The sequence below is a fragment of the Triturus cristatus genome, chromosome 10, assembly GCF_964204655.1.
Source record: "Triturus cristatus chromosome 10, aTriCri1.1, whole genome shotgun sequence".
Lineage (NCBI taxonomy): Eukaryota > Metazoa > Chordata > Amphibia > Caudata > Salamandridae > Triturus > Triturus cristatus.
In genome coordinates, this window is record NC_140593.1 from 1,064,843,741 (window position 1) to 1,064,864,532 (window position 20,792).

At 41.5% G+C, this 20,792-nt stretch overlaps 1 protein-coding gene across 6 annotated transcripts in view; it reads left to right on the forward strand.

Annotated features, from left to right (window-relative positions):
* CARD11 (caspase recruitment domain family member 11) overlaps nt 1-20,792 on the forward strand; it is a 935,632-nt gene that overhangs the window by 647,661 nt on the left and 267,179 nt on the right. For all 6 annotated transcript variants that reach the window (XM_085629202.1, XM_085629205.1, XM_085629200.1 and 3 more), the window contains exons 9-10: nt 231-410; nt 10,470-10,524. In XM_085629202.1, the coding sequence (XP_085485328.1) occupies nt 231-410; nt 10,470-10,524 (235 nt within the window). The remainder of the gene's footprint in view (nt 1-230; nt 411-10,469; nt 10,525-20,792) is intronic.

Below are 20,792 nucleotides of genomic sequence, written 5' to 3' on the forward strand. Positions count from 1 at the left end.
GAATGCTTGGGATGTACAGAATTATGGAAACACTGTCACTATGTGCCAGTTTAGCTATTTCATTTATCTCACTAGGTTTAATGCTTTATCTACCAATAGCCTGTAAAGAACAATAATGTGTGCAAGAGAAGCAGACAGTGAGGGGAAGGCAATGGATGTGGAGTATTATTCGGTCTTCGTCAGCCTCTGACTTCATGTACTCTTCTTCCTCTTCTATATTCTGTGTTCAGAGCTTACCAAGGAATCTGGTCATACCCTACAACCTTCAGAACACTGGACGGATGAGTCCCAGAATCAATGGGCAAGAGGCAGAGTACTCCTCCACCTCAGAGGAGTCACCAGAAGACAACGAATTCTTCCTCACAGATCAATCCAAAAGACAAAGATTAATGAACATTAAAGGACTACAGGTGAGAATGCATTTAGGCTTCTTGAGGGTTCCCCTGCAGTAATCTAGGAAAGCCAAGGAGTACCTGTTATGTAGTTTGCCCTTTGTGTTGGGAATCACATGGCCATTCCGCTGAAGGGTAGGAAGACGAGTGTTTCAGATAATCACTAACAATGGACTCTCCACGAAAATCCAAACTTCATATCCAATTCGGTGTTTTTAGACCATTTGAAGCTGCTTTATTTTTCCAGTCTAATACCAAGTAGATGGAGGGCGTCCAGTCGTTGTCTAAGGCCAGATGAGTAGGTCCATTCTTTGTAAGTGAGTGTTTGTTTTATGACGTAAATTTCAACATACTTTTTCAGCTTTTTAGAGTTAGTCATGGAGGATTATAGTTTTTCACATTATCTACTGCATGTGACAAGTTACGCTACTTGGCATCGCAAAGCAATCTTTTAAAGAAAAAATCATTAATGGACAACAAGTTAAGTTCTTAGGATTGTATACCACTATATCGAGGTCAACAGTGACTACCTGCAATAATATTGCATCCACTGCATCAACCAACCACTATATTGTAATGTAAATATATATTATCTATTCACCCTTGGCAGGTAAGTATAAGTGCTGTCATTATATACTTATGTTTATATTCTTACCTTAAAATGTATTGGTAGGTCGATGTAAAGGATACAAGGCACTGTCATGAAATATATTGCACCCTACATATAGTACCACCACCATTCTTACACAGGTCCATTAAATATGGCAACATCCAAACAATGAAGCAGATGAGAGCCATTCTCAGCTTCCAGTATCACATCTATAATATGCCCCTACCCATGGTGATAGTACACAAATGGCTAAATCATGCTGTATTTACTATGTTCCTAAATCATGTGACTTTCCTGGGTGATATGGACTCTGAAGCCATTTTATAACCTCTGTTTCCAGAATCTTGTTTACGGATGGATGAAATGCACTAAGACAAGCCCTTTATGGCTCTTAAGGATCTTGGCCTAATGGCTCCAATAATAGGATTTGAAAGAAGTACATTCTCATGTGTCCCGGAAGATCTGCAGCCTGCTCCTGAAACGCCCTTTGCTAAACCATAAGTGGGATATTAATCTTTCCACCCATACTAGTTGACATGTCCTAAGTGTGCTGTTATTGAAATCACCATGCATAGATCCCAAAGACCCATTTGCTGTGCTTTTTGGAAAACTGCATATAAGATAGCTTCAGAGACATTCAGAGCCTGATTTATTGTTTGACGGATGGAGCAGCTATGGTTGGGTTGGCAGAGGACATTAGCTTCACCATGGTAAAGATACTTCATCTGCCAAATTTTGAGATAACAGTCAGTCAAGTGGTCATCCCTATACCTTGAAAGGAGCCAATGTCACAGCGGTTTCTTTCAAGGTACAAAACGTTTTGTGGATGGCTGCTGTCGGGCTTGGTCCTTTGAAGAATAGAACTGGGAAACACTATAGTAAACTTAGAGATTATTGCAAATAAGTTCAACTTGTAAAATTTGCTGAAAAATACTCTGAAAGGAAAGAGCAGCTTAGAGGAGACAAGGCAAAACTCTACTTTGTTGCTTGATGAATTCCCATCTACCTGGTGAAGGACTATGCAGAAAGTATCTACAGATTTACCCTTAATCTATGAACCCAAAAGATGCTCCAATGGCTGAGCCAACCCATTTTGTCCGAAAAGGATAAAAGGTTTAGTTCCTGACCAGAAGGAGCCTGCTTGTTGCCCACTAATGTTTGTGAAGATTTTTGGAGCACCAGGAAATAAATTGCAAACCTTAGCTGTAAGTTGGAATGTCACCTTAGTGGCTACCTTTTTTTGGTTTGTCCCACTCAGATATTTGCATACCAAGTTGGAGTCGACCATGTGAACTTAAAAACAAAGTGGACTCTGCAAGGCTGCAGCTTCCTCCATTTCCCTGCTGCATGAGTTTTGCCCTCTACAATAAGTTGCAAGTGTGTAAGTAAAACTCTTGAACGGGGCACACCGCCAACCCTTGTCCGACATCACTTCATGGCCTGCATATCTGCTAACTCAAAAGAATTAATAACCTCTATCAAACTTTACTCCATCACTAGTCTGTCTTGAAAGTGACTAAGTTCAAATAAACTTCCCCCCATTCACTTGCAATTAATTTTGCTTTCATTTTATTTCAATTTGTTTCCTATGGAATGGCTTTTTTCTAAACCTTTTGAACCCTACATTTGTTTTTTTCAGTTTTGTTTTGTTTCAATCTTTTTATTTTGTTTTTTGTTATAATATTGGTTTGGGAATTTTAACTTAATTATTTAGTATCTGGACTAATATTTTGGTGTTGCTGTGCCTGCACACTACACGCTTTTCCTTGAAGAAGGTCTTGTAACTAAAAAATAAAGCATGTGTCACTTTGAAAATTATTCTGCACTTATCAGTAGTAGTCTCAGCTTCTGGTGATATTTGAATTTTTAAATACAACTTTTATGAATTAGCTTCTGGTAAGAAGAATTGTGCTACAGTTATTTTGGGTATTTTTCACACTAAAAAATATTTCCATACAATATTGTCAGTATATATTTAGAAAGAAGTTCAAAACAGACTTATTTCTAAACGTAAGTCAATGGCTTCTAAAGGTTGCTGTTAAATCCAATTATCCTGATGCCAGAATCGTTGACGGTTTTGGCAAGGCCAGAGATAAAATACAGCCTAGGCTATGTATTATGCATCCTCAGCTGAATTGTATGTCATGGAAAAATCAATTTTTTATAGAGGAAAATCTTCTCTGTAATGTAGAAACGAAGACTAGGAGATGTTTGCGTTAAATGAGTGTCACTAGCCAGGGAGGCTTGTACTGTCAGATGCAAGAAAGGATCAGCCACGGAAGCTGAAACGGATCCTTCTAGCTATCCTCAGTACGAATGCCTTCATATAATGACATGGAATGTTGCTGGGGTTAGGTATAAACTGCAGGATGTAAATTGGCTTACAAGCATCCAACTCTGCGACGTGGTTTTATTACAAGAGACTTGGCACACAGATAATTTCTTCGTAAACGGGTTCAAGACAATTTCAACAAATGCTATCCCCTCAAAGGCAGGTAGGGCTAGTGGGGGTTTAGCAGCACTTATATCATTGTCTTCTAGGATGACTTTAAAAAAATCTTACACAAAGGCGCCAAATTTCCAGTTTTTATTTTTTACAGCAGATGGATTACAGGATATTATAGTGATTAATTTTTATAATAATATATTTAATGCTTCGAGACATGAGGTCATCATATCTTTGGATAAGGAGCTGACGGACATCATGAAGATTGTAGGTCCGGATTGTTCCCTAATTTGGGCGGGAGACTTTAACATAGAACCATGTAACCTTTTAGCGGGGATTCAATGTGGCTATGAAGAGGAATCAGGCAGTGTCTCTGCACACTTTCCACATAACAATTATGGCGAAAATATTAACCTTGTTATGTCCAAGTATAACCTAGAAATTACATAGAAGGTTATAAAAGAGAGTGGACGTGAGCATAGGGTAATATTTACACCTTTGAAGGAGTAAGATCATCCTGATGTATTGATAATTTCATCACTTCTTAGGTCCCTAGTAGCTGAATGCTCTGTCTCCCCAAGTTTATTGAGTGATCATCATCCTGTGCTGATAACCTTAAGATCTCCCCTTTTAAAACATTCGGAAGCAAGTACCCGCGTTATGGATATAAAAACACGGGGTGAGAATGGGATCTCAATTAAATGGGTTGGTGTTGACCCAGAAGCTTTTACAAATAGGATCCTATTACAAATTAATGATCATGTTATAACCTGCCTTGATAATTCCTCAAATAGCTTGGGCATAGTTAAGGCTTGTTTAAGTATTTCTACGGCAATTTCTGATGATTTGCGAAAGAATCCTAAATCAAATGTTTCGCATTCCCCAAGATGGTTTGATAATCAATGCTCTAGTTTAAATAGAGATTTAAAGTCTGCACTAAAAACCATCCCGCGCAATAGGGAGGAGGTCAGTATTCTACGGAAGTCATATAAAGAAGCCCTTATCCGTAGAAAATCGGAAATTAGGGATAAATCGTGGGAGAATCTGATCAAAGCTGCCGATCTTAGAGATTCGGCCCTTTTTTGGAAATCATTGGACCAACCTTTCTTTAAAGATGTCCAATCAGTAAAAATTGACATGGTAGTGACCCCAGTGGATTGGTTAATCCACTTTGAAGCAATTTGTAATGAAACGGAACAGGGTTTTTTAAATAAAGAGGATAAGTCCGTTATAATATTAGAAAACACCAAAATACGGAGTATCAGTCAAGACGAAATTAGAACAGCCCTTAAAAATAGCGCTAGTGGCAAAGCAGCTGGCACCGATGGAGTCCCAATTGATATATTTAAATACAATATGGATTTTTGGGTACCCGTTTTGTACAAATTGTTTAATGCAACAATTGAGAGGGTGGTACCTGCCACTTGGGCAGAGAGTTTGATAGTCCCCATCTTTAAAATGGGGGATAGGAGTAGTGCCAATTGCTATCGCCCAATATCTTTGCTTGACTCTACTTCTAAAGTTATGGGCAGAATGCTGTTGGCCAGGCTAGAGCAATGGGTAGAAGAAAAAAATATCTTATCTGTAGCTCAGTATGGCTTCAGACGAGATGTTGGGACAGTCGAACAGTGTCTGAATTTAGAACTAATAATAGGAAAATACACCTTCGCTAGGGAAGGATCCTTGCAACTTTGCTTTGTAGATTTGTCAAGTGCTTTTGACTTGGTGAATCATTCAAAGTTATGGGAGACGTTGGGAGGGATGGGAACCCCGGAGGATATTATTGGTTTCTTATCCCAAATCTATGCTCGTCTGTCCGCAAAGATACGCTATGGAATACATGGGGAATGCACGAAGCACTTTAATATTACACGTGGAATAAGACAGGGCTGCACTCTGGCACCTCTTCTGTTTTCACTTTATAGAAATGGTGTTGACATTTTACTACAGAATTTGGGGGTAGACGTCCCAATGATTGGTAAGCGGGCAACACCTCTATTATTGTACGCCGATGATGCCGTCCTAATTTCAAGGACAGCGAACGGCTTACAGACCCTGATGGATAATTTTACTAGTTTTATGACGGAAAAACATTTAAAAATCAACCTGAGTAAGACTCGGGTTATGTCCTGTGGTAAAAGGAAAATTAAAACAAAATCACATTATATTAACGGGACATTAATAGAGAGAACGTTTACATTTTCTTACTTAGGGATTCTTTTTAACAGTAAGGGTACTTGGAATACACATATAACTCTATGCAAGTTGAACTTTACGAAATTGGTGGAGGCTATTTTTAGATTCTCCCAAAAAATTGGTAAAAAACCTGTACGGGGGATTCTCAAGCTATACGGAGCAAAGTGCATCACAGGGAGTTGTTACGGGGGAGCACTATGGGGCCAGATGGATACCTCGCCATTACAAATTCTTGAAAACAATTTTTTAAGACGTTTGTTAGCCGTATCGGCCTCTACCCCTTCCATTATTGTGCATAGAGAAACTGGAACACCATATATACACGATTTGATTAGCATGGCCTCTTTAAATTTGTGGCACCGTATCTGGACTAGGGAAGAAACTCATTTTACGAGGGATATCATTTTAGACTGTTTGTCCCAAGACCAATGCAAGAAAATACCTTGGTTAAGTTGTATTAGTGGTCTCTTAGATGAATGGATATCAACCTGAAGACATACAACATACTAGTAAGGTTGATTTGAAAAGGAGACTCCTGAATGTTAGGACAGCCTTAAGAGATGAGGTTTCAGGTTCTAAGAAAACTGCTATAACTTATCTTAAGGGACCAAACGCCGTGGGTCTGCAGCCATACCTCATTTTTATCACCAATGTACAGCATAGATTCTACCTAACCAGAATACGGATGAACAAATTACACCATCTTTTTGCCTTTCCTAAAAGGGCCAAGTGGTGTGCTAATCTTCCAAACTGCCCGTTTGATGGTAGATCCAAACAAAGCACCCTTCACTTTTTACTTTTTTGCAATTTTTATATAGAAATTAGAAAAATGTATCTCCGTCCAATTTTTAAAGATAATTGCCTGTACTCCTATAAAACTGCTTTTAATTATTTACGGAACTTTGAAAGAATACTAGTCTGCAATGCAGTAATTTGTTATATAATGTCAGCAAAAAAACAAAGGAAGGACCTCGTTCACTTAGAAAAATTGAACTAAGAATTACTATAGGTTTATATGTACAATGACTGTGCCTATTTTTAAGATGTTGTGCTTCTGGATATTTTGGGGTTTTTTTTGGTCATAAATGGATTTTACTGTATTTTATAGAATGCTTTTATGGACATTTTGTATGATCCGAATAAAGCTTGATTTGATTTGATTTGATTTAACTAAGTTGAAGTAAACTTCACACCATTCACTTACAATTAATTTTGCGTTCATTTTATTTTAATTTGTTTCCTATGAAATGGCTTTTTTCTAAACCTTTTGAACCCTACATTTGGTTTTTTTCAGTTTTGTTTTGTTTCAATCTTTTTATTTTGTTCTTTGTTATAATATTGGTTTGGGAATTTTAACTTAATTATTTATCTTTTTATTTTGTTTTTTTGTTATAATATTGGTTTGGGAATTTTAACTTAATTATTTAGTATCTGGACTAATATTTTGGTGTTGCTGTGCCTGTACACTACACGCTTTTCCTTGAAGAAGGTCTTGTAACTAAAACATAAAGCATGTGTCAGTTTGAAAATTATTCTGCACTTATCAGTAGTAGTCTCTGCTTCTGGTGATATTTGAATTTTTAAATACAACTTTTATGAATTAGCTTGTGGTAAGAAGAATTGTGCTACAGTTATTTTGGGTATTTTTCACACAAAAAAATATTTCCATACAATATTGTAGGTATATATTTAGAAAGAAGTTCAAAACAGACTTATTTCTAAACTTAAGTCAATGGCTTCTAAAGGTTGCTGTTAAATCCAATTATCCTGATGCCAGAATCTTTGACGGTTTTGGCAAGGCCAGAGATAAAATACAACCTAGGCTATGTATTATGCATCCTCGGCTGAATTGTATGTCATAGAAAAATCCATTTTTTATAGAGGAAAATCTTCTCTGTAATGTAGAAACGAAGACTAGGAGATGTTTGCGTTAAATGAGTGTCACTGCCTCCAAGTTTGCTCCTGGTAAATCTGCTGACTCCCAAAGAGTATGTATTCTCCTCCAGCAATCCTGCCATTGATAGCCATTGTCTGTAGAGCCTTTGACAAATGATTCATTCTATCCAGTGTTGCAGCATGAAGCATGGGTAAAAATGTATTCATTCATATGCTTACTGTTCCTACTACTCTAACCGTTCTGGGCCCTCTACGATTAGGTAGTCTGAAGCATTCTCCGCCGATAGGAGGGGTGGAAAATAGCTTGCTCAAACTCCACGTTAGCTGTCAAATGAGGACCATTAATTGACATCCAACTCACAAGCTAATAATCAAATTTAGGTACACCGCTTTTAAGACCATACTGTAGAAATAAAGAATAGCACCTGGGAGGCCCAACCTCCTGAAGAAGTTGAGTCGAGTGAGGATTATGCAAACCAAAAGCTCTGCAGGAGCAATACAGAATAAAAGAAGTAAAACCTGTTTACCGATAGAACACGCTGATTCTCCCTACAATGCATTTAAAACATCAGTACAGAAGAACAGTTTAAATGGAAGAACCAACAGGGCTCAATAATAGACCAAGCCAGATTTAGATTAATTTGGTTATTGTATTAAAGAATCAAAAATCATTAAAATGAGCAATTTCTTAAGGACTTCAGTCAAGAATATCACAGCTTTCTTTAAAGCTCCAAACATTTAGGCAAAATGTTATCGAGTATATATAAAATTTTGTTTGCAGAGTTACAGAGTTCCACTACCATTGAAGGTAGAAGGATGGTTCACATTTCTAACAGCTCAGGTCCTACAAATGGGGAAAGGTTCAGACTTAAAGTCCATTAGGGGCGAGTCCATTAGTCTAGAGCTAAAGATATAATGAAAATTTTAAAACTAGAAATGGTTCGGCAAAGAAGGTCTTAGTCCATCAGCTACCGATTGTAGCATCGACAAACAGTCCAAAGTAAAAGATCAATCAGCATAGCTACCGAAGCTCAAGTAGGAACAATCAGAATGGAAGTTGTTGTGAAGCAAAAATCAAAGCAATTTGTTGCCTCTCCTTTGGGGTTTCTTCTTTTATAGAGTTTTTAGCAATGTCCACTGGCCTGACATCGCACCACCATTGAAAGACTATTACATGTCCATGTTCACATTGTGTCACCTGAGATGGTTGAAACATCAACCTGGTTTCCGATGCTATTCATGAGAAATGGAAACTTGTAAATCCACACAAGACTAGTATCAAATAAAAGATACAAAGTAGTCTGTCCATAGGCATAACTGAAATTCTATTCCCACGGGAATATTTCACTGTGAACGATGAAGAAACATTTTGGAATGTCAGGGGGAACGCATGTATGGGACAAATAAGTAACTATTCACTTGTAAAGAATGATCCATATTATTAAATCAGTGGAAACGTCAGCACTAGAGAAAAAACATTTCGAGAAGGCCTTTAAGTTAGAATTGCACGTTTAAATAAAATGAGCTTTAAACCAACATCCAATATAATTAAATTAAATTAAATCAAATAAAGAATATGTTTATTTTCACAAATAAATATTACATGGAAATGGCTAACGTTAGAAATACCCTACTACTACAATTTTTACAATATTCATATAAGTGCAAGTTTTTTTAATTTCATCCTACAAACCTCATGTTTAATATTTCATAAACTAAAGAGTCTTTAATATCACATTACAAAATATCAAGCTTGTACTTCATTGCTACATATTTTTGCACCGACTTTTCTAACTTGTGCATTCTCAGCAAAAAGCATGGAAAACACTAGGCCACTTCACTTAGCATCACAATTTTCATCAATACTCGTTAAAAAGCAATATATGCACTAAATTCATTTTCACAGCTCATTTACATGTATTAGTGTTGCCTTATAAATGTGTTTTCTTTAGCTCACGTTTTAAAGCACGCTTTTACTGTACTTCTACTACACTTGTCTCTGTATCATGTGTCACTGTGTCTAACGTCTACAACGTGTACTTTCAACCTTCCCTGTCTTCTCTGTATAAACATGTCAAGTATTATGATTTTTCAAAACATGCTGCATCACCAATACCTTCCCTCCCAACATATGTAACAGTCACTTTGGTTTCTGGCTGAGCAGATGATAAATGACGTTTCCATTTGATAGCAGTCCTGTTAGTGGCAAGCTTGAGGGATGTAAGATTTGAGACCACATGGTAGAGTGGTTAATGGTTTAATTTGAGATAAATAGGTACACACGACCGACCCCTGGCAGACCGACATCAACAGTCCCACTTAGAATGCAGTTCCGTTTCCCAGGCAACAGAATCCCATGGCATGCAGGAAATGCAGAAGCTGGCATTCTTTAAATGAACAAACCTACTAAACACAACAGTAAGGTTTAATAATCTTCCTACAGGGGAGCAAAGACAGAAAAAGTAGAGTTATGTTGTCTTTGACTGGATTCAAAAAAAGAACTGGTGTCATAGTATGATGTCTGAACAGAACACTGTGAGGCCATGCTCTTTGTCAGCCACCTTCTTTTGTGTACCTTGCTAACCTTATCCAAACCCAGGTGGTGTTATGTGAAAAAGCAACACTCTTCCAGGGGGCCATGTTATTAAATCCCTGCAGTATCTCTTACTCTCTTAGCCATAGACATGGACAACATGAGTACTTGAGGGACATTCATGGGACGTCACTCTTCGCTGCAGGGATTAGACGTTGATAAGAGTATGTGGCCCGATTTAAACAGAGGTTCGAGTAGCTTTACACTCAATACAGATTGAGCACTCTAAAAAATACTTCAAAGCGTAGGTGAATGGGGATGTTCTGTAAAGTCAAGAGGGAATGGTGAGCCTAGAATTTTTTTTCATGTCTGTATATGCTTTCTCTTTGTTTTTAGATTCAAAGGTCAAAGTCCCCAGTTGTTGGTGAAAGCCGAGCTGCAGATTTTCAACGTAAGATAAAATGTCCATAACATTAATTCATTATACTGAATGTGATTGTATATTAGCATGTGCCAGCTCTTTTAAGCATGGGCTTGAATTTAGGAGCTGTTTGGTGAAGGCCTTGTTCCCCCACTTATATCCAGAGCGAATGACCAAATTCATTGAGACTATCAGTTGTTACATTGTAGGTAGTAAAAAATATGGTAGCTTACATCGTGGTAATTAATCGTGATGCATCATCAAGCTGTACTTATATCACATCTAGCTTTACATTGCGTTGTTAACTGTAAGTAGTATTTATAACACACACACACAAATGCCCATACACACACACACACACACATATATATATATATATATATTCATTGAAAAAACAAAGGTTATAGTGACATCGCAGTTAGGTGTTTAACTGAGATAAAAACTAATGCTTAAAAATAAAAGAAACTGAAATTCACAACGTATAGTTTACTGAGCTAACTGTAACTTGTGCCCCTGCCATGCACTACTTATGATCTCACATACCACATCATTGATGACATGTTAAATGGCATAATTGATGAATCATTGATGACTTCTCAAATTATATAATTGATTACATCACTGATGACATCATCCAGTCATTGAAACAGCTTCATATAGTGTTTGTGCACTTGGATAATACAACATGCCAGTGACTATTCATTTATATGGGCGAAGGGGGGACGCCCTCGTCCTTTTTCTGCCTCTTAGTTGTGCTTTTTATTCTACAATTAAGAGTCAAAAATTCTATCTGCCAGTAAATTGCCTCAGGCTCTCTGCTACACAGGCATTGACTTCAGGCAGTGTTCGCAACTCGCAAGTCAGGTTTAAGGCAGGCACTAATCATGCACTCTGAGCATGCGCCAGCAATTCTAGATTCACAAGCCTGAGGAGCTAACAGGCCTGAAGCTCATGACATCACCAGTTCGGCAAAGCCATTGTATTCCTTGCTGAAGGGCCTTCCCCGCCAATAAAGTTAGACCTGGGGGCTTTTGGCTTCAGATCTGCAGAGGCCAGGGCTACACGTCAATCACAGTTCAGCAAGCCTCACTGTTAACCCATCCTACCCTGTCCTGTGACCAACCAAACAAGGTCAGGTTAAAGTTAAAAGAAAGAACCTGCGCCATGCTTCCTCGTACCTCTGGTAAGGGAAATGTAAACATATATATTTCCCGAATAAAGTGCTCAAAATGCATGTGCCTGTTTCATCTCTCCCATAAAAGCAATTAGGCGGGGTTTAACTGTGTTTGTACCCTCCTGTCAGATATTAGTTTGTAGTTTGTGGCTGGAATCACGAAGTGTGTGATATCTCCATTCAACCTTAGGGGGCGTAAACTGTAGCATTTAGTTTCCTAACAGCAGCCAAATTGACAGCACATGTGAAATCCTTCATTGAAAGGTGCATGTTGTTAGTAATTAATATGTTGTCAGAAGACAACGTTTTAAAGCAACTGCTCCAAAGCACATAGGGCCCGATTACGATATTGTGCGGAAACTATCCCCCGACTTCTTGTCGGATTCGGTTGCGACTGACTCGCAATCAGCAATTCCTCCTGACCGATTACGATGCTTCCGAACACTGTACGGAAGGACTCCCATTGACTCCTATGGGAGCCTGTGTTCCGACCGACAACATAGGGTATATGGGGAAAAGCAGTGTCTGCGGAAAACCATGCACCCTGTGGCGTGCAACCCATGGTGCAGGCCACACAATGCATTGTCTTACAGGGGGGTCTGTTGGGTATCCCCACTGCCCCCAACCAGAGGCCTCAGGATAAAGGGGAGCCTGCTAGGGGCCCCCAAAGTCAGTTTCGAACAGCCTTTTTGTGTCGGACAGACCGAGTCGGAAAGGCTATCAGAATCCAACATCATAATCGGCCGGTTGAAAACGCTGTCCGTAGTGCTGTATGAATCGCCTCCGACTGACTCGGATTCTTCCATTGCTGGTCATAACCGATTCAGAATGACCAAACTGTTCCCCTTTCGACCGCAAGCATCGTAAGCGGTCGGTCAGAATTGTTACCGACCAAGTCAGGCGGATGGGTTCCGACACGTCTAGGAGAATCCGACTGTCGGTCGGATCCTTTCCGTCCGACATCAAAATCGACCCCATAGAGAGAATTACAGGTGGAAAATATGAAATCAGTCTGTAAATGCCTTAGCCTTCCACCTATCTCAGCCCAATAACCTGAAATTCATAATACTACAAAGATTTCTCTACACTGCTTAATAGCACAAAGATTTACCTACACTGCTATGAAGCACAATTAGCATAGGAGCAAGCGCTACTTAAACAGTGGTTAATTATGCAAAAAACAATGAGTCACAGCAGATGCACTTCTATGTGCTTTTCAGCACTCACTTTCACACAAGGAATGACTAGTGTACAACTGTGGCTTCATGTGGCGACAGAATGCTGCATCTGCTTGGCTGCAAATGTTACCCTTATTGTATGGGTAATGTTGTACCTAAATCCCAGAAACTCCTTTCTGACAGCAGAAACAGGATGCTTGGTGCTTATTTGTTCAATTTTAAATTTCGTGCTGGGTGTCAATAGGGCAGGTACAGCATGAGGCAGGCTCCAGGGATGCCTGGCCTGCTGACCACTGGGGAATAGAAAGAGGAGGGTGTGCTGATGGGAGGGTGAGGGCAGGCTGAACGGATGTATGACGTAACAACGCGAGTCATTACAACGCGTGCAGTTACATCGCGGTCGTTACAACGACTGCGATGTTACTACGCTATGCCATTACAACGCAAGTCTTTACATCGACTTGCGCTAGATGGCGAGCTAACATTAGAAAAGTGTAATTTACTATTCCAACTCCAGTCCACTTAACAGTAGGGAAGGTGTTGGGATAGTAAACTACACTATTTGTAATGTTAGCACGCCATCTAGCGCAAGTCGATGTAAAGACTTGCGTTGTAATGGCATCGCGTGGTTACATGCGTCGTTGTTACGACCGCGTTGTAACAGCATCGCGTTGTACTGAATGCGATGTAAACGATGTTTCCCGGCTGAACTAAACAGCAAGGAGTTGGCTTGAGAGAATTCCAGTTCATATCCACCAATGGTATATAAAAAAAACGTAGGGTAAAATGCCTTTTTTATTTGGGGTTAGACTACTTACACCTGAAGTGACACCACAGCCAACATCAATCAACATTATGTGTAGAGCGCTGACCCAAACAGGAAAAGTGCCAAACAATACGTGCACGCATCAGGATGTTTTATTTATTTATTTATTTAACGATTTGTAGAGCGCCTGGTGACCCGAAGGCATCCCCGCGCTATATTGATTGTATTATCCAGAGGAGAGGGGAAGAAAGAGAAGGGACTTTATTTTGGGAATAAAAGCGTTTTCAGTTTTTGTCTGAAGATCAGATAACTGGGCTCCAGTCTAAGGGTGCGGGGGAGGGAGTTCCACCCGGCAGATGCCTTCACGGAGAAGCGTCGGCCTCCAGTCCGTGTCTTTCTGTATTTGGGGATGTTGGCCAGTCGCTCATACTCAGACCGAAGGGATCTGGGGGCCTTATAAGGAGTCACCAGGTCGCTGAGGATCATAGGGCCAACTCCATTCATCAGTTTGTGTGCAGTGCACATGGCCTTAAATTCCACCCTTTGGCGCACTGGCAGCCAGTGCAGGGCCCTGATTGCTGGTCTGGCTGATACTCTGGAGGGAAGGTTCATAAGTAGTCGGGCTGCTGCATTCTGTGTGCGTTGAAGTTTAGCCATGGTGGCCTCTGGGGCTCCCAGATAAACCATGTTGCTGTAGTCCAACCGTGCCAGTATTAAACCTTGGACTAGGAGTTTTCTAGATGTGGGCGGGAGTAAGGGGAGAATCTTGCGGGTGGTGCGCATAAGCCCGAAGCAGGTACCTGCTGTTTTGGACGCTTGCGTTTTCATTGAAAGCTCGGGTTCCAGCCAGACTCCAAGGGTCTTGATTTCTTGTTTCGGGGTGGGAATGTTGAGGTTAGGTTGTGTGCAAACCACTGAAGGCCTTACTTGCACATTCATTAAGACATTGCAATGTAGGTAACTGAGCTTCAAAGGTATCTTCTTGAGATGGATGATCGGAAACTCCTGTTTTAAACCACAGACCACTATTTAGTTTGTATTTAAAAAAAGAATGTTGTGCCTAAATCCCAGAAACTCCTTTCTGACAGCAGAAACAGGATGCTTGGTGCTTATTTGTTCAATTTTAAATTTCGTGCTGGGTGTCAATAGGGCAGGTACAGCATGAGGCAGGCTCCAGGGATGCCTGGCCTGCTGACCACTGGGGAATAGAAAGAGGAGGGTGTGCTGATGGGAGGGTGAGGGCAGGCTGAACGGATGTATGACGTAACAACGCGAGTCATTACAACGCGTGCAGTTACATCGCGGTCGTTACAACGACTGCGATGTTACTACGCTATGCTATTACAACGCAAGTCTTTACATCGACTTGCGCTAGATGGCGAGCTAACATTAGAAAAGTGTAATTTACTATTCCAACTCCAGTCCACTTAACAGTAGGGAAGGTGTTGGGATAGTAAACTACACTATTTGTAATGTTAGCACGCCATCTAGCGCAAGTCGATGTAAAGACTTGCGTTGTAATGGCATCGCGTGGTTACATGCGTTCGTTGTTACGACCGCGTTGTAACAGCATCGCGTTGTACTGAATGCGATGTAAACGATGTTTCCCGGCTGAACTAAACAGCAAGGAGTTGGCTTGAGAGAATTCCAGTTCATATCCACCAATGGTATATAAAAAAAACGTAGGGTAAAATGCCTTTTTTATTTGGGGTTAGACTACTTACACCTGAAGTGACACCACAGCCAACATCAATCAACATTATGTGTAGAGCGCTGACCCAAACAGGAAAAGTGCCAAACAATACGTGCACGCATCAGGATGTTTTATTTATTTATTTATTTAACGATTTGTAGAGCGCCTGGTGACCCGAAGGCATCCCCGCGCTATATTGATTGTATTATCCAGAGGAGAGGGGAAGAAAGAGAAGGGACTTTATTTTGGGAAATAAAAGCGTTTTCAGTTTTTTTCTGAAGATCAGATAACTGGGCTCCAGTCTAAGGGTGCGGGGGAGGGAGTTCCACCCGGCAGATGCCTTCACGGAGAAGCGTCGGCCTCCAGTCCGTGTCTTTCTGTATTTGGGGATGTTGGCCAGTCGCTCATACTCAGACCGAAGGGATCTGGGGGCCTTATAAGGAGTCACCAGGTCGCTGAGGATCATAGGGCCAACTCCATTCATCAGTTTGTGTGCAGTGCACATGGCCTTAAATTCCACCCTTTGGCGCACTGGCAGCCAGTGCAGGGCCCTGATTGCTGGTCTGGCTGATACTCTGGAGGGAAGGTTCATAAGTAGTCGGGCTGCTGCATTCTGTGTGCGTTGAAGTTTAGCCATGGTGGCCTCTGGGGCTCCCAGATAAACCATGTTGCTGTAGTCCAACCGTGCCAGTATTAAACCTTGGACTAGGAGTTTTCTAGATGTGGGCGGGAGTAAGGGGAGAATCTTGCGGGTGGTGCGCATAAGCCCGAAGCAGGTACCTGCTGTTTTGGACGCTTGCGTTTTCATTGAAAGCTCGGGTTCCAGCCAGACTCCAAGGGTCTTGATTTCTTGTTTCGGGGTGGGAATGTTGAGGTTAGGTTGTGTGCAAACCACTGAAGGCCTTACTTGCACATTCATTAAGACATTGCAATGTAGGTAACTGAGCTTCAAAGGTATCTTCTTGAGATGGATGATCGGAAACTCCTGTTTTAAACCACAGACCACTATTTAGTTTGTATTTAAAAAAAGAATCAGCACCAAGGCTTAAATAGTATGTTGCTGCAGGCCGGCCCTGCCCTCTGCCAGCAACAATACTAACCTATTTTATGACCCTTCCTCAGACATAGCTTCTATCTCAATGCCAATGGAAGGTATGGTGCTCCCCATATGAGCTATTGATTAAGCAATGTGTAAATGTCAGTGTGTGTGATATAATATGCCATATATTTCAGTGGTGGATTTACCCTGAGTTGTACCATGTTTGGTTTAAGTAGTTTGTCTTATGCGGATTTTCCATTGCATTCAGGTATTTGGAGTCTAACGTATAATTAAATAATAATGTACCACAATTGAATGTAAATACAACTGAACAGTTCTTATTCATTTTTGGAAAGGTTTCTAAATGTGGCCACTTCAATTCAAAACCAACCAGCGGGACACCTACCTGCCACTGAATGAATGTGCAGGAGGTTGCGGGGGAGTGCTGGCATTGGCCTCTCTGCATCAAATCAGCTAACGGGAGGTAAAATGTAAGGCAAGACAGAGGCTCTCTTTGTGTGTAGGTGCAGTGGTGGCTAGTGGGAATGAGGGTGGGGGAAGAGGGGAGATGACAACGGGGGTGTTGAAAACATTTTCTTTTTAAACCGCGCTAACCATTTCTCTGCCGGCTGCATTGCTCCTCCGCTCTTCCTGACTCCAGTCTGGAAGAAGCTGCAGAAGCTATGAGCGCAGAGGCTCCCCTGAGCCAATCTCAACACTGCAATGCAGCATTGAGATTGGTCTGAGCGCTGTGGATTGGCACTCAGATCAGGAAAGGGAGCCTGTGCATGTTCCCTACCAGGCTGTCCATTACAGCCTGGTAGGGAATAAGCAAAGTGTGCATGACTGCTTGGCTGGCCAAAACGGCCGGCCAAGCAGTCATGAGCACTTAGGGCTCGATTACGATGTCGGTCGGAAAGCATTCCAACTGAATTGGTCTCGGAATGGTTTCCGACTGTATCGGATTTGGGGAGTCCGACCGACCGATTACGATGGTTCCAGATACCATTCGGTCGGACTCCCATTGACTTCAATGGGAGTCTTTGTTCCGCCCGAATACACAGGCTCGCATTGAAGAAAGGGGTGGCTGGGGAAAATCGTGCACCCTATTGCAGGCACCCCATGGTGCCTGCCACACTGTGCATGTTCTGAAAGGGGGGTCCCTGCGGTACCCCCACGGGCCCATTCGGAAGGCTCTGGGTGAAGGGGGGCCTGCTACAGGCCTCCAAAGTCAGATTCTGACAGCCGATCTGTGTCGGAACAACCGATTTGGAAAGGCTGTCCGAATCTGACATTGTAATCGCTCAGTCAGAAACGCGGTCCGTAGACCTGTACGAGTCGGCTCCGAATTACTTGGTTCCTCCGAATGCCATCTGGAACTGAGTCGGAGCCGACTCAGAAAGTAAGAACGCTTTCTGAACATCGTAATCAGTCACTCAGAAAGCTTTCCAAATCGGTCGAAAATACGGGTTCCGAAATGGATTAGGCAGACCTGAATCCGATTCGGAGCCTTTCCGAACGACTTCGTAATCAGCTCCTAAGTTTGAATAGTCCCCTCCTCCTCCCACCCTACGCCCGCAGCCCCGTCCACTCTAACCCAGCCGAAGAAACCAAAAATAAAACAATAATAACCTTGTTATTATCGTTATATTTTACCCCTTCTCACTGCACTAAAAGCAGTGGGGTGACGCTCCTCCGCATTAGCGGAGGAGCCGCCACTGTGTAAGTGAGGTGGAGACTTGGAGATGCCTCTTGTGATTTGCTGAGGTTTTTTGAGGGGTACGTCTGTTGTGTTTGCCGAATTATCACTGCCCTTGTTGGCATAAAGTGCGCATGTCACTCACATTTCGCAGTGTTGGGAACTGAGCCATTTATGCAGAAATATGAAAGGGGCGCTCGAATGTGAGCATAATGTGAAAGGCTGATTGCTTCACCTTAATTTTCAGCTTTATGAATTATATATGAAATGCCTAACTCTTGTAAACATAGTTAAGAGAGTTACATGTTTTATAAACATTTTGTAAAACATATAGTTGAGATGAAAGCATTGTCACTTTGGAAATAGCCAACATGGGCAAGAAACACTGGAGAGCAGTGATGGCCCGTGTAGGGTGTTTTACCGGGGTGGTGACGTGGCGCAGAGGAGGGGCAGGGTGGGGGGTTGCAAAATGCGGCATACGGCAAATGCGATGCAGCGCGCACAACGAAATTCGTTTTATTAATTGTTTCCGTAACTTACCTGAACTCGGCCGTTTGCCGCATTTTGCAACCCCCCACCCTGCCCCTCCTCTGCGCCACGTCACCGCCCCGGTAAAACGCCCTACACGGGCCGTCACTGCTGGAGAGCCCTGCCCAGTGCAAGAGAGAACCCGTTTTGGAGAATAAGTCAATGGGTGCTTCACTGTGCTTTTAACTGCCTGACTGCTTCAGTGGAAGTTGCACAGCTGTAACAGGATGCAATGTGTCTGCACAAGTAAGTTTAATATTAATGCCATGGGATGTATGGTATCATATGAGTTACGTACTTCCTCAGCCTACTTGCCAGTTTTGCTTTCTATGATCAAAAATGTGCAAGTTTTAAGCCACTGATTTTCATGATGGTGACAAACAATATTACATCACACAAACTTTTGTCTGATTATGACATAACAGTAAAACTTACTGAACAATCCCCCTTCACCAGTTACCTCTTTCACTTCTCTAAGCCAAAATTAATTTAGCCCACCACCCCAAAAATGCATGTGCTGGCGTGTAATCGAATTGAAAAACATTGTTTTCCATCAATATCCTAGATTTTGGGGGTGAGAGGCTTTTTAAATCGTTTCACTGAGGCTGAGGTCACAGAATTGTATTTTAGGAAGACTTAAGAGATCTGCTGCAGTACTTTAAAATAACATCTGAGATACGGTGTGATACAGATCCATCTTTTGAGCATTTTTTTAAACACAATTCCCCGTAGCAGAACCCTTTGTGCCCCCTTGGGACAGTTATGCTTGCTAATTACACTCACACCTCCAAATTCATGATATAGTCATATGCCCCACCACTTTGAAAGTTCACCAACCGCCACTGCAACATGCTACACCTGTGGCCAATTTTCTACCTCCAATCACGTTATAATGGAATATTCTGTGACCACTTGCTGCAAACATAGCATATTCGTCATTGGTTGATCTCATTAGTAAATTTGACAATGTTATTTAAATATGATCAGTAATTTCATCAATGATGTTGTTTAATATGCCATGAAGGATGTGATAAGCAGTGCATGATGGGGCGCACGATTTAGTAATTACTTACCTGCTTAGTAAAGTATCACCATGTAAAGTTACTAAAATCGATCTTCAGTGTACATGCCTACGAATATAACAATTGTGATGTACTTACCTGCAATGTAAAGGTTGAACACCATTCATTGAACCTCCGTCAACACCCTCTTCTCTCCAGTGACAATTGGGCACTTTGACACCCTATTACAGATGAATTATCACGTCGTTCCTCTTTCTTGTCCTAGCCATAAACTTGTAGGGTGACGTCCCATCTGAGCAGGACCTACCATATGGCACAGCCCTCCTTTTGTTACCTCCTAAAAACATTTCAAAAGGGACCACTTCCCTTCTTCTGGGACAGGTTATGACAGTGTCACCCGCCATGATCAAATCGTACTTTTTCTGATTCCCATAAAGAATGGAGCCTTCTGAAGTGCTCCCCCTTCTTCCAGCAGAGGTCAGAAACCAAATACCTTTCTAGTTTGTATTGTTTTTGTATTTGATCTTTGGGGATCATGCTGTAGAGTGGGCCTGCTATGTCACCTGGATTTTTGGCCTGAAAGACTATAAGCTTGTGCCAATGCCCATTTTTGTGCCTGGTTTCATTTGACTGCCATTTGCCATGCAACGTCAAGTCTTGTTACCTTAAAGGAGCTGTGCAGTTCTTAGTCATAGGTTTGGTGCTACGCGATGCAAGGTCTTTTGCCACTGCACGCTCATCCACTACTCGACTCAATATGCATTTTGCAAGGAAAAGTTAATTATCGCAGCTATCTCCACCCCTTTGTGTCCTGTATCCCCCTATTGCATAATTGACGCCTGCGCAAACATAGTAAATTTGGGCCTAAGGCTTGTAGGATTGTGTGTCCCCTTATAAGTACAGCATTAACCATCTATCAATGAATGAACCGTGCGCTAAATGCTAGGCTTGGCCATGACCTGTGGCTAGATGGCAGCTGTTGATGCCACTGATGCGAGATTAGTTGCCATAGCTACGACGTTGCCCACTGTCATTTTAATGTCTTCCAGCCTTTCCTGGTTTTCCATGGAATAGTGCTCCACATGTTGGGACTTTTCTCCCATTCAACTATGGACCTACAAGTGCTGTCAAGCTCAGTGCTTGAATTTTGAAAGTAGAAGTGCAGGTACTCTGTGTCAGAGTACCTGCTTGTTTCTGAG